We start from the raw sequence: 13,284 nt of genomic DNA on the forward strand, positions 1-13,284 counted from the left end.
AGCAACACCGCTTCGCCTTATCCTATCAATCCCATCAGCACACATAGAGTGTATATATGCGCATAACTATATTTATGCGCGTGATTGGCGACCAAACCCTCCCCATAACTGCACGTGTTGCTTTGACGCTTTTTCCTTGTCTGCGCTTGATATCGACGAGATATCGAAAAGATGGAGAAGGCGATCGATCGGCAGCAGGTTCTCCTCCAGCATCTCCGGCCCTCCCCTTCTTCTGCCGCCGGTGGTTCGCCTTTGATCTTGGTGAGAGGCTTCCCTCGTTCTCTTTCGATCGGAGAGTCCATGGATCGGTTGGGTTTGTTTTCGTGGTGTGGTAAATCGCCATGTCAGAGGGGACTCTTGGTTCGTTTGTTGCTTGTTTGGGTTGGTCGCCTGATCTGAGGGTTGGGTTCTGGGTTTGAATAGTTGGATGGTTGGCTTTGTGAGGGAAAATTAGGTTTCTTTTCTGGTTTAGACACCTAGTTCAATTGGGCCCTTCTAAATCTTGATTACAGGCTTCTTTCTGTACCGCTAGCGACAGTGCGGCCTATCAGAGGAACGCTTGCTTTGGGGATGACGTCGTGGTTGTCGCGTAAGTTATTATATGTTGATCCATTCTCAGTACTCAAGGCCAATTCGTTTCTTTCTTTAGGTTCTGTTAATCTTCGGAATTGGTCCCGCGTAGTTTTTTAGAAGCTCGTGGCGTGACTTTAACTGTTAAACGAAAATAAACCGCCAATCTTTTGTTAGGGAAGAAAATTAAGTTTCCTTTTTTAGGTTGTGCTACTCTTTACAGTTGGTTCTTGTAGATTTTTAGAAGCTCGTAGCATCACTTAACTCTTAAACGATAAGAAATTGTAAATGTTTTTGTTATGGAAGAAAAAATTGTTTCTTTCTTTGGGTTGTGTTTATCTTTGGAATTTGTTGTGTATAGGTTTTTAAAAGCTCATGGCATGACTGAACTGTTAGATGAGAACTGTAAATCTTTTGTTAGGGAAGAAAAAAATTGTTTCTTTCTTTAGATTTTTTGACGATCATAAATGGTTGTGTAGATTTCTAGAAGCTCGTAGCATGACTTAACTGTTAGATGAGAAGAAACTGTCGTTCATTTGTTAGGGAAGAACGGAACGATCACACACTGGAAAATAAATTTTAAAATTTGGTCATAATGATGCTTTTCTCCAGTTGCCTAAAAATCCTGTGTGGTTTATTGGCAAAAGTAACGAAGCATTCTAAAGCAAATTAGTAACATACACGAAAAATCTGCTTTTTAGCCATGAAGATTACGTACCATTTGACCTATGCACTTGCAATAGTGTTAACCATGTTGCTTCTTACCTCATTTCTAAATGCAGACAAGTTGATAGAGTGAACTGCTGCTGCCTAAAATGAAGAGAAAGTTGGTTCAACTATCAATACCTTCTGCCAAAGATCTATGTAACCAATATGCTTCATTCCAAAACTTTAGGCCATTGATGATTTGCCATTTTTTCCCTAAATTTTGCTCCTGTTGGGTTTTGAGTACTTCAATGCTGGGATTTTTCTGACTTTTGTCACTAGCCAGTAGGGCCTTCTTATTCCTTTGTGCAGCATATTGGTCACCGTGATTTGCTATAAATTATCACATTATGTATTTTTTTCAATAATCTCTGTTCAATGTTTCTCAATCCTACTACCCTATATTATAGTGCATACCGAACTGCAATTTGCAAGTCTGAGATAGGGGGTTTCAAGGATATATACCCTAAGGAACTGCTTACTGCTGAGCTGAAGGTCTGTTTTTCTCATATTTGTGTTTCATGACATAGTGACTACAGAATGGAGATAATGTTGGAATCATTTTCTCTCTTTTAGGCGTTGTTGGATAAAACTAGTCTGAATCCAAATGAAGTTGGTGATATTGTGGTTGGTGCTGTACTGGCACCAGGCTCTCAAAGAGCAACTGAATTCAAGATGGCAGCATTCTATGCTGGTTTTCCTGGTACTTTGACTCCCTGTTTTTTCTGCCATTGATGGCATTTTATGTACATTATTGTAACATCTTACAGCATGAATTTTTCTTTCCCCCATAGAAACTGTTCCAGTAAGAACAGTGAACAGACAGTTCTCATCAGGCCTTCAGGCAGTTGCTGATGTTGCTGCTGCTATTAAAGCTGGATTCTATGATATTGGTAAAAATATTTTGGTTTACCACTTTTATGCTTGCATAATAGTTCCAGGAATTGGTGCTGGGTTAGAATCGATGACTGCAAATATGTTGTCTTGGGAGGGTTCAATAAACCCAAAGGTATGTTCTTTGATCCTTGTTCAGTTCTCAGTTAGTTTCTGCATTTCTGTCTTCTACTACATGCTTTTGTCTTTGAGTGCTTTAGGTAAACAAGTTTCAAAAAGCCCAAGATTGTCTGCTCCCCATGGGAATTACGTCTGAGAATGTTGCTTATCAATTTGGTGTGGCAAGACAAGAACAAGATCAGGCTGCTGTGAGTCTGTGGACATTGATTATATTCGTCCTATTAATAAATTTGTCATCTTAAATTCATTCTTACGATATTTTTCTTTGTTCAGGTTGAATCTCATATGAAGGCAGCTGCTGCAACTGCTTCTGGTAAATTTAAAGAAGAAATAATTCCAGTGACCACAAAGGTGAATTATCCTATTTCAACACCTCTCTCTCTCTCTCTCTCTCTCTCTCTCTCTCTAATTTGGTAATTAAATATATTTTGGCCTTGAATCATTAAATAACTGTAGCATTCCAACATATACCATGTGAAAGTAATTACCGTTGCCCTCAGTTTAAAGCTGTTGCACCTGTCTTCCCTTGGGTGTGTGGTTTTGATGATATGGTTTACTTCTTGAAGATTGTAGACCCAAAAACTGGGGATGAAATGCAGGTGACAATTTCTGTGGTTGATGGAATCTGACCAGAAACGTCTCTATCTGGTTTGGCAAAGCTAAAACCAGTTTTAAGAAGGATGGAGGTACAACTGCTGGTAATAGAGTGTTTCTTTTATGTGATAAATTTGTTACCAGCTAGTTCTTTATTAGTGGTTATTAAGACGGAATAATATATTGTAGGCAATTCAAGCCAAGTAAGTGATGGTGCTGGAGCAGTCCTCTTGATGAGGAGAGATGTAGCAATGCAAAAAGGGTTTCCTATACTTGGTGTATTCAGGTTAAATTTCCTTCATTTCACTAACAAAACTAATTTATTCTTGTACTAGTTTTCTATATCAATCATCCATGTCAATGACAATGGTTGCTTGAGGTCTTGCTCATTGCTTAATTGAGCTTATGTTGTACATGCATGTGCGCACACACAAGAAAAGAAAGGAAGAAAGAGAAGGTATACAAGTTGTCTTGTATGCATTTTCTCAGACGCAGATCAATTCTTCCTTAGCCGACTCGGTATATGCTCATATAGTGTATGATTTGTTGGATGCCATAGGGAGTGTATTTGTAGCTTTACTGAGGTAATGATATGAAAAACAGTTTCGGTATGAGGCTGACCTTATAACTAGTGGTTATGTGATAAGTTCAAGTTTGAAGGGAAACACACCTAAATAATATGTTTTTCTTAGTCATGCGTGCTTGTGGCATATTGTCACGGACAAAGTTTTAAACAGGATGTTTGATGTAATACCTATGTATATTCGTGTCTTTCTGTTTGTTCATGCTTTGTACAGCATGTAGAGGAATGATCAAAGGCTTAACAACCCCATTTTAGTTGGGTTTGGTGGCCTTCTTAGGCTTGTAAATAAAGGTTATGTCATGTGGACACTTGCGAGAGTTATTCGGTCTGTAATGGACCATTTTGACCCTTTGTTGTGTAACTGTTCAGAGCTTGTAATGTCTGTTTGTAATTTGCATTGTCAATGAAGTGTTTTCGGAAATGTTTGCTTGTGGATCCCGAGTGAGGCATTTTTTCTAACCCGTTTTTTCTTTTGTGGGTCCTAAGGGACCATGGGAGGCTTCGGGAAGGCTGACCTTTGCGGACGGACACGTAAGGGTGCCGCACGACTTAGGCAAAACCAGCTAAGTCCGTGACAGATGGTATCAGAGCGGGACAAGCACTCATAGAAACACTTGACGTGCAAACGAGGGGGACCTAGCGGGGCTGCGTTGAGGGCAGTCAGCACACGTGCGACCGTTTGGGGGAAAATGGGCATGGAGATGTAGGAAAAAGGAGTCGCTCGAAGGAGCGGGCATCTGAGATTGGCATTCAGAGAAATGGCCAACCCTTCGTGCAAGAGGCACCACGAGAACAAGCAAGCTGGGAAGAATGTGGAGCGCACAAAGGGTGGGATGGCTGAGTTCGAGCTACGGCTCGACGTTGACAACTATACTTGATGGTCCTCAAGGCAAGCGAGGCGCTTGGTAAAGGTTGAGACCATGCAAGGTGGAATGAGTTGCTCAGCGACCGAAAGAGTTGTGCAAAGTTCACAGAGGTGAGGGAAATTGCTAACTCGAAGAATTCGGTACTCATGCATGGGCTTGTATGCGGACGATGGATTGTTCGTGGTCATCCCAAGGCGACCGAAACTCGGTGTCATGGAGCATTGAAACTTTCTCTTCGGCATGTGAAGGATACGTCCGTAGGAGGCTGAAGTGTGCAGTGAGTTCAGCATGTTGCTAAGCCTTGAGTGGTGCAGCGGGGACTGTATTGACGTAGAGTCGCAATTTAGCAAGTGCGTTTGCAGGAGGCAGAACAATGCGCAGTTTGTTCAGCAAATCAGAGTAGTCCAAGGGGATGGTGGTCTTCGAAACAAAGAGAGATGTTGCTCCAACGGGATAGATATCCAGGAGGGATAGATCTCGGTTTCTCCAGAGGGAGAATCATGTGCAATAGACTGCACATGTTGAGGAGGAGTACCTCAACAAACAACAACTCCACGAAGCTCAATGGACCGAGCAAGCGACGAGGAGTCGTCGCATGATCTCGCTTGAGAGAATGCATTAGTGGATGCATTGCGAGATCAAGTGGGGGAGCGATCTAAGGCAACACAAATGAAGGCACGCTTGGAGTCAATATGGAGATCGGACTCAAGGGAGGGCTGACCCGTGGAATGGTGGGCGTAAGGGCCACCATTAACTCAATGCAAAACGAGGAGCGGAGCAACTTGGGTGTAACTTGGCGAAGTACCCAAGTCGCATGAAGGGAGCTAGCATAGAAGATGACACATGGAGCGGAGGCACATAGCTTTCCTTCGACATAGGTCAAGGACATAAACTATTGCAGAGGCAAGATCAGGATCATGTTGTTCCATGGGTCCTTCATTCTGATTGAGCGAACTCATCTTGCATGGTGCCAAAGACGAAGGGAGCTTCTGGGCACATGCACCTTATCTCGGAAAAGCATTTGATGGAGAAACAAAGACGACTCAACTTGCCGAGGCAAAGTTGGGTTCAGAAGGTCTTGACACGGGGCAAGAGGACGCGGAGACGCGTACTCTTGAAGAATATGCCACAGTGTTGCCAGTCAAGTTGCCAGGCAGGAAGCGGTGCGCAGCGGAGATTATGCTGGTAGGGGCAGAGGCCCAGGATCCAGACAATGGTGTACTAATTACAGCGAAGTCGGTGGACTTCGGGAGCTACTAGGCGACGGACTGTCCTAGAGCGGTGCTTTATCTAGGTGTGACCCAAGAGTGGGTGGATGAAGGTCGATTGCCAAAGGAGCGAACAAAATCATAGATGGAAGAGACCCTGCGATGTATTGGCAGATGCCACACATAGAGGGATCACAATTCGAGTTCATCCTACAAGGATCAGAATGCAATAGAGATGCCACCAGGAGGCGACATGGTGCAGCGGATCGTGGTGAAACAGTTCGTGGCAATGCGATACACACGACATAGTCCCGTGAGGGACTAGATTATACGAAGGTATGATCGGGAGCTATTGGAAGCTCCACTTCGGTGAATAACACGACGGTAAGAAGGGCTATGGATTCAAGGAGTGAAGGCCATGGTACCCCAGAGGCGGGTCTTCCGTGCATGCATCGAGTTTTGCATTGGATGAAAGCCTTGGTCATCAGCATATGGGGGTTGTGTTCCATCAATGGAAAAGTTCGAATGCAAGTACCGGTGAGTCTCATGGGAGGGACTTGATTATGCAGAGGTATGATCGAAGTAGCTGGAGAGTTGGACTGCTCCAGAGCCAATATTCGCTCAAGGGAGCTCGGCAAGTTAAAGGACAAGGTTGAGTAAGCGAACGTTACTACCAAGGAAGCTAAGGAGAACAAAATCGGTGCAAATCCTACAACGTGATGGTAGAGGCCATGCATGAGAGTTGCAGTCTGTCTTTCCATCGACCAAAGGGAGCTGTTTGGAGAACACAGAGATGTTGAAGCAGTGGGTCGAAAGGGGCGAGGAAGCGACGACGAGTCCAGAGGGACTTAGCTACCCAAAATCAAGCATCAGTTAGAATTGAGGTGGACTCGGAGGAGTGCCACAGAGACATATCTACTGATCGTGAAGAAAAGGGATGCAGATCCGAGGCGACGGATAGTAGGGCCATGGGCATGACAGCGCCATGGTACCGCAGAGGCGGGACTTCCGTGAAAATCATTGATCCCTTGCTCTCATGGAGGGAGAGCACTTGGTCGTGAAAGGGGCCGAGGAGGTGGAGCATGCAGAGGCAAACTCCAAGTACCGAGACAAGGCTGAAGGGCAGAGGCCAAGGAACTTCGTACGACCGGTGTCAACGAGCTTCTCATCAAGATAGCCGAAAGTGATGGACTTCGGGTCATGCAAGAGTGCACGACCAAGGAACGAAGCAAGCAGTACGCGGTGCTGTACCTTTGCTACTCAGTGGAGTAGGCGGCCGGGTTGATGGAGAAGACGGTACAATCCCAGAGGTGACCAAAACTATTAGAGACTTACTCCAAGTTGGGGTGAAAACTTCATGCATTCCAGAAGTTCGATTGCATTGAGAAGGTGAATCACAGTAACTAACTCAACGCAAGGAGTGCAAACACTTCAAGTGCTTCAGAATTGTGAGCAAAGAGCAGGCGAAGGCCAGTACCCAGCTCGATGCATGGAGTACAACCTCGAGGAGGCGTGCGAAGTCAAGTAACCTTTGACTTCTCAACTCTTAAGAGAATGGGCGAAACTGAGTACCCCAATTCTCTTATCTATCCAGTAGAGGAACTCTGCACAGGTTCAAAGACCCTTCGAAGATAATGGAAGACAATAGTTGTCAAATCATCACCAACGGTGATCAGTGATACTAAGTGACAACTAAGTGTAAAAAGAGTCAATGGGCAAATTTTGTGGAGGAAGGACACAAAAAATTTCGAAAGTTTGCGAGGCAATGCTTGTTAAAGCTCTAACAAGCATCCACCCAGTTCAAGCAGCATGTGGTATTTGAGAGATTGGCGCATAGTAAGGATGGTCTTTTCCTTCATCTGGAGGATCCGTAGGAATCAGCAAAGGATCAACACAACTCAGTCAACCCCACACTAGAGTCAAAGTCATTGGCGAGTTGAAGCAGCATGGCGGATCAAAGGTTCGACTACTCAAAAATAGCAACGGAGAGCAGCTGGGAGCCAAGAGGCGCATTGCAGCGGGAGCAAAAGATTGAAGACTCAACAAAGACGAGGAGTTGCAGTGTCGGCAAAGGCTTCGACGAGGACGTCGAAGGAATAAGTGGGGGAGAATGTCACGGACAAAGTTCTAAACAGGATGTTTGATGTAATACCTATGTATATCCGTGTCTTTCTGTTTGTTCATGCTTTGCACAGCATGTAGAGTAATGGTCGAAGGTTTAGCAACCCCATTTTAGTTGGGTTTGGTGGGCTTCATAGGCTTGTAAATAAAGGTTGTGTCATGTGGACACTTGCGAGAGTTATTCGGTCTGTAATGGAACATTTTGACCTTTTGTTGTGCAACTGTTCAGAGCTTGTAATGTCTGTTTGTAATTTGCATTGTCTATGAAGTGTTTTCGAAAATTTTTGCTTGTGGATCCCGAGTGAGGCATTTTCTCTTTTGTGGGTCCTAAGAGATCATGAGAGGCTTCGGGGAGGCTGACTTTTACGGACGGACATGCAAGGGTGCCGCACGACTTAGGCAAAACCAGCTAAGTCCGTGACAATATGGTCGTACGGGTTGGGTTGCAGTCTGCCGATTGTGTGCAGTCGCGTGCATGAGCAGTGGTCACGTGTGGGTTTTGGGGGTTGACTTGCCTTGTGCCCTTTGCTATGTGGTTGTTTTGAGCTTGCAAAAGTGTCCATTTAGTTTTGTTATATCAGTTGTTCAGTGCTGTTTCTACGGTCCCAATTTCACGTTTTCAAAAGAACACAGGCCGTAGTTTGGCCAGGCATTCACTTGTCACCAACTCAATTTCTTTCTGTTCATGTCCTTTGTAACCACGAGGTTATGAGTAAGTTGATCTTTTATGAGAAGGTGCCATACAGGTATCACACGACTAATGCAAGTTTTAGCTCATTTTAAGATGTGCTCATATTGTGTATGTTTTGATTATTATTAATGATAGTGTAGTTATAGGTTTACTTATGAGGAAAACCATTTTGGTTTAGTAATTTGTGATTGGATAACCATAGTTACCAATGGACTTGATGGGATAACTGACCCATTATCTTGTTGGACTTGACTCGCTAGCTCAAAATGTTGAAATCCAACTAATGGTAGTATAGTCATCAAACTCTTAAATAAGTCAGTCCAAGTCTTTATCAACTTCCAATGTGGAAGTTGATAAAGACTTTTGGACTATGTTTCTTTAGTATTCAGACCTATTTCAAAGCCTGGATGGATGACTATGTTTCTTTAGTAGACTGATATTGCAAAAGTGATCTTTAAGCTGCTAAATCATGTTGTATTTGCAGTTTATGTAATTCAAGTGTTGAGAAGGACTCACCTTGCAGGAGTATCTCAAATCTTTTTTCCATTTAAAAATGGTACTATGCTTGTATGATTTTAGATCATGTATGTAACAAAAAGGAGAATGTCCTATCTTAGCCCACTTTTTTTTGTTTTTCTTGCATGCTGAAAGCTTCTTGGCAGATATCGACCTTTTGGTAGACAATACTAATTTATACGTGGTTCATATTTGGTATGAAATGATTGTAAATGCATGGTTAATCAAGAGTAAGCTAGAGAGAAAACTCTGTGGGCAAATAAGATTGTTAAAATCAATAATATTTTCAGCAGTCATTCACTTATGTGATAACCACCCATAAATCATTTGCAGGTGAAATTGGTTTCTAATGGGTGATTCCAAAATCGCAGTTGTGGAGGGTCCTTTCGAACTTCTTGTTTGATTTACAACATTTGAAGTCTTGGCATCCATTTGTTCATCATGCCATTTATTCTTGGAGAAAACCATGGTTATATCCAATGTTGTTTTGTTGATTTCTCCCATCCAATCAAGACCGTTTGAGATATTCTAGTATGGAAACATTCTCGATTTGCTTTGCCTACCTTTGATAGAGTTGATGATGTTGGATATGATTAGTTCCATGCAACACTTTAGTTGATGTTTGGAAGATAGATCCCAGTTTTTTAGTTGTTCCACTAGTTTTAGGGGGTTGCATCTCACTGTTGCATATTGATGGAAGGTTGGCCTAACCCTACTTTGATCATGAGACTGACAATATTAGCCGGAATTGCAAGAGCACCATTTTTCGTTCGTGTTCACTCGACTCGAGCTTTAACAGAGTATACGACGGTGAAGCCGCATGAATGGAAGCGGTTAAAGATGCACGCTTTTAACAGTGCTACAAGTTTCATTCATGTGGGGATCGATCGGCTATTCTTTACTTGAATTTTTAGTCATTATATATATATATATATATATATATATATATATATATATATATATATATATATATATATATATATATATATATATATATATATATATATATATATATATATATATATATAATCTCAACCTTTTATCAGCCTCACATTAATAAGAATTTGATCATATAAGACAAATTCAAACTAATAGATAGGATTGATTCTTCTTCTCCCCTTTCTTGCAATGTACCTTCTTCTTCTTCTTGTTCGCCATTGAAGTGACCATCACATCCAAGGAAATCAATTTAGTAATCTACTGATCAATCAATCCACAATAGATTGCCTGCTCTTTCCTTTTCCACTGACCATGATTCTGATGAGGAACAACACTTGACTTCAGCCTTTTCTTCCTTCATACATACGTATGTCTATATAGACATTAACTAACATCACTTCTTCCTTGCCAAGAAATATCAACATCACCTCATATGTATACATATTTTCATGGAAATCTACTTGCACTACATATCCGATTACACCCCCATATATATACACACCCCCATATATATATATATATATGAGAGAGAGAGAGAGAGAGAGAGAGAGAGAGAGCAGCTGCTCAAGAACACCACGACAATTGCATGGCGTCAAAGCTCAGCAGTTCCTTGTCGAACATTGTCTCCGCGAAGCCGACGTCGTCGAAGAGCGGAATGTCACTGAAAGCCTCCAGCCCGAAATCCTCAGCTTTCGGCAATCCCGTAACGTAGTCATCGAAGTCGTCAAGGCCCCCCCCGCCGCCGCAGAAATAACCCGCCGGCGACTGGACGCTCCCCGGGAAGGTCGCCCTTGACTCGCTGGTGCTCGTCTCCGTCGAGCAGGTCGGCGAGCAGGAGGCCTCCGACTTAACGGACGGCCGCCTGGGGCCGGAGTCGTCGGACAGGTTCAGCCTGGCGCAGTCACCGTAGAGGCTGCGCGCGGCGTTGTCATAGGCCTGCGCAGCCTCCAGGGAGGAGCTGAAGGTGCCGAGCCAGAGGCGGGCGCCCCGGTTGGGCTCGCGGATCTCCGCCACCCACTTGCCCCACGTCCGCTGCCGCACTCCGCGGTAGGTGCACGCCTGGTTCTCCGGCCCGCCTTTGCCCTTCATGCAGCCCTTCCTTGACCTCCTCAGAGGGCAGCATTTCTTCTGCTTCTTCTCTTCAGGCCCCATGCCGTCCCGTCGTCTCGCTGCAGCTAGGGAGAAGGTGGCGACGCAGCAAACCTCTGTCCTGTAAAAGGCACCGACAGGTGGCAAGCAGCACCAACAACTTACTATGTAGAGGGAAAGCGAGCGGCGCCCATTATGACGAGGGAGGGGAGGGGGGAGAGCCAGCGACACGCGGCGGCTGCTGCCGGCGCCGGGTGGGATTCCGATGCTAAGTGTCGGCTAACGGGAAACGGGCTCTTCCCGGCTTTCGTGGGGAAGCCTTGGAGGTTGCTGATGCATGCGATGACTTCAGGTGGGTTTGGGAGCTGGCGGCCGCGGGGTGGACGGCCGTGGCGGAGAAGGGATCTGCTGCAGGAACGGTCGCAACGTCGGAGGGACCGCCTCACTCTTTAATAAAATATTAGTACATATAATCTTAAACCATAGTTTTTTTAAACAAAAAAAAGAAAAGAATTTGTAACTCAATTTACCCAAAATGAATGGTTTAGATATGGAATCTCCGCCATCCCAAAAAATTGAGATCCATGCTCTTAGTTTAAAAGAAAAAATAAAACTTTAGAAGAGAAACAAGAAATTTGATTGACTAAGCAATAAAAATTACAGACATTTCTAGTATATATCTGTTCCGATCAAAATTCTACTAAAATTTGAAGCCCCAAACAGAGTCTTACAAATACTCAAATGAGAATGATTAACTCTTCAAGTTCTAACCTAGCTAGGACTTCATCAGCTCTTCCTCATGTATAAAAAGGAGGCGGAGAGCCCCCATCCTCATAGTATCACAAAGCAATTCAAGTCGTGCCCCCTCTTAAGAAGCTAGTTGACCCTAAGCTAAGAAAAGAGTGTTGGGAAATCATTACATGCGCAACGAAAGAACAAAAAATTAAATTCCAGAAAAAAAGCCAATCACACGTGTCATCACTCACGTGATTGGTTTGCAGGGCACATATGACTAGTACACCTATGACTATCAATCTCTCACTTGACTAAACTCAATCACTTAAGTGTCTGATCCCTATCAAACCCTTGTGATGTTTAAAGATAATCTAAGACAACGGCTTCGTCAATGAATTAGTAATGTTATCTTTAGATGAAACTCTTTCCACTGCTACATTTCCTCGGGTCATTCTCTCTCTAATAAGTTGGAACCTCCTCAGAACTCTTCTAATGAGACCCGAGTTCCCAAGCAATTGCTTCGTAGTTGTCACAATATAAGGGAATCAGCTTATCGTTGTCTGTCATCACTATGTCAAAGACGTACGCAATTTTTTTTACTATGAAAATGATTCTCATGTTGCGGAGTCAATCTATGTAGTTTGGAGTAGTGAGGCGGTTGATATCAACTATGCCACATAAGTGATTTAAAAGTGACATGTTCTAAAAATAAAGATATAACAAAATAAATAACATGTAGATTTTATAGAAAAGTAAACAATTATATAAATTTCTATCTTAATATGTTCCTACTATTTTCTCGCGAAACACACAATTCCCTCCGATATGTGAATTAGAGACCCCCAACGGATCTCTAGTGGGGATCGGGATCCATTCGACGTCTTAGTGTAACATCAAGGGACTTGACTAATTACACTAATCCCGAAAAGGTATGCAACACTTGCCGATAATAACTCCTTGTGATTCTCATCCTGTTCGACCTCTGAACCATCATGGCCTCGAAGGACTCGACCAATCATGATGTTATATTAAGTCATTACCATCAATACAAGATGAGTTTAATTCGACGATATTCCCTTGAGGCACTCGACCAAGTATACAATGTCCTCAGGTTACCGATTACATATTTACGTCGTAAGCAAGATCTAGAATCGCAATATAGGCGAGCCTCGAGGGACTCAGACCAACTCAACCTATGTTGGGAATCGATTTCTCCTATAACAATGGAAGGCCACATGGGTCAATCTAATCGCCTCACGCTTACCGACGTAATATTATCATGAGTCCCAATAATAATAATAATCACAATACACACATGCATCACATTGTTAGGATCGTAAAGACACTATAAGGGGAGGGGGGGGGTGAATTAGTGCTTTCGAAAAATTTCGATTTGAAAGTTTGTTTGATGAAACAAGTATTAAAAATATGATTATCAAGAAGTGCGAATAAGAATTGCTTACTAAGTAGGTCAATATGCAATAGTAAATCAAATCGATTTATAATAGTTCGATCATCCCGACCTACATCCACTTCCGAATTCTCTTCCTTTGAGGCCATCGGCTTTTACTAAAGATCTTCTTTCAATGGGCGAAGATCAACTACCATTGTTACAATTATTTCTCCTTTTCATATGTTTACGAGAGAACTCTT

General features: G+C 43.1%; 2 protein-coding genes across 5 annotated transcripts; one reads left to right on the forward strand and one right to left on the reverse strand.

Annotated features, from left to right (window-relative positions):
- Window positions 1–116: 116 nt before the first annotated feature.
- On the forward strand, window positions 117–9,399 carry LOC135606686 (3-ketoacyl-CoA thiolase 2, peroxisomal-like). Of its 4 annotated transcripts, none has more exons than XM_065097755.1 (10): window positions 117–261; window positions 513–589; window positions 1,686–1,770; window positions 1,852–1,978; window positions 2,070–2,284; window positions 2,370–2,477; window positions 2,563–2,640; window positions 2,856–2,987; window positions 3,073–3,169; window positions 9,202–9,399. In XM_065097755.1, exons 1-8 carry the CDS (start codon window positions 172–174, stop codon window positions 2,916–2,918), a joined length of 843 nt encoding a protein of 280 aa, XP_064953827.1. In that variant the 5' UTR covers window positions 117–171; the 3' UTR covers window positions 2,919–2,987; window positions 3,073–3,169; window positions 9,202–9,399. The 4 variants fall into 4 exon arrangements, with proteins under 4 accessions (XP_064953827.1, XP_064953828.1, XP_064953829.1 ...); XM_065097756.1 differs by having other exon boundaries at window positions 2,856–2,975; XM_065097757.1 differs by having other exon boundaries at window positions 2,889–2,987.
- Window positions 9,400–10,243: 844 nt separating this feature from the next.
- LOC135606688 (dehydration-responsive element-binding protein 2C-like) lies at window positions 10,244–13,231 on the reverse strand. The gene has a single exon (XM_065097761.1). The coding sequence runs from the start codon at window positions 10,957–10,959 to the stop codon at window positions 10,372–10,374; it is 588 nt and encodes a 195-aa protein (XP_064953833.1). The 5' UTR covers window positions 10,960–13,231; the 3' UTR covers window positions 10,244–10,371.
- Window positions 13,232–13,284: the final 53 nt, after the last annotated feature.

The sequence above is a fragment of the Musa acuminata genome, chromosome BXJ2-3 (assembly GCF_036884655.1).
Source record: "Musa acuminata AAA Group cultivar baxijiao chromosome BXJ2-3, Cavendish_Baxijiao_AAA, whole genome shotgun sequence".
NCBI lineage: Eukaryota > Viridiplantae > Streptophyta > Magnoliopsida > Zingiberales > Musaceae > Musa > Musa acuminata.

Coding starts and splice junctions, on each gene's coding strand:
- LOC135606686 (XM_065097755.1), top strand. CDS start 172: ATGGAGAAGGCGATCGATCGGCAGCAGGTTCTCCTCCAGCATCTCCGG. Junction 590..1,685: donor GATGACGTCGTGGTTGTCGC/GTAAGTTATTAT, acceptor CCTATATTATAG/TGCATACCGAACTGCAATTT. Junction 2,478..2,562: donor AAGAACAAGATCAGGCTGCT/GTGAGTCTGTGG, acceptor TTCTTTGTTCAG/GTTGAATCTCATATGAAGGC.
- LOC135606688 (XM_065097761.1), bottom strand. CDS start 10,959: ATGGGGCCTGAAGAGAAGAAGCAGAAGAAATGCTGCCCTCTGAGGAGG.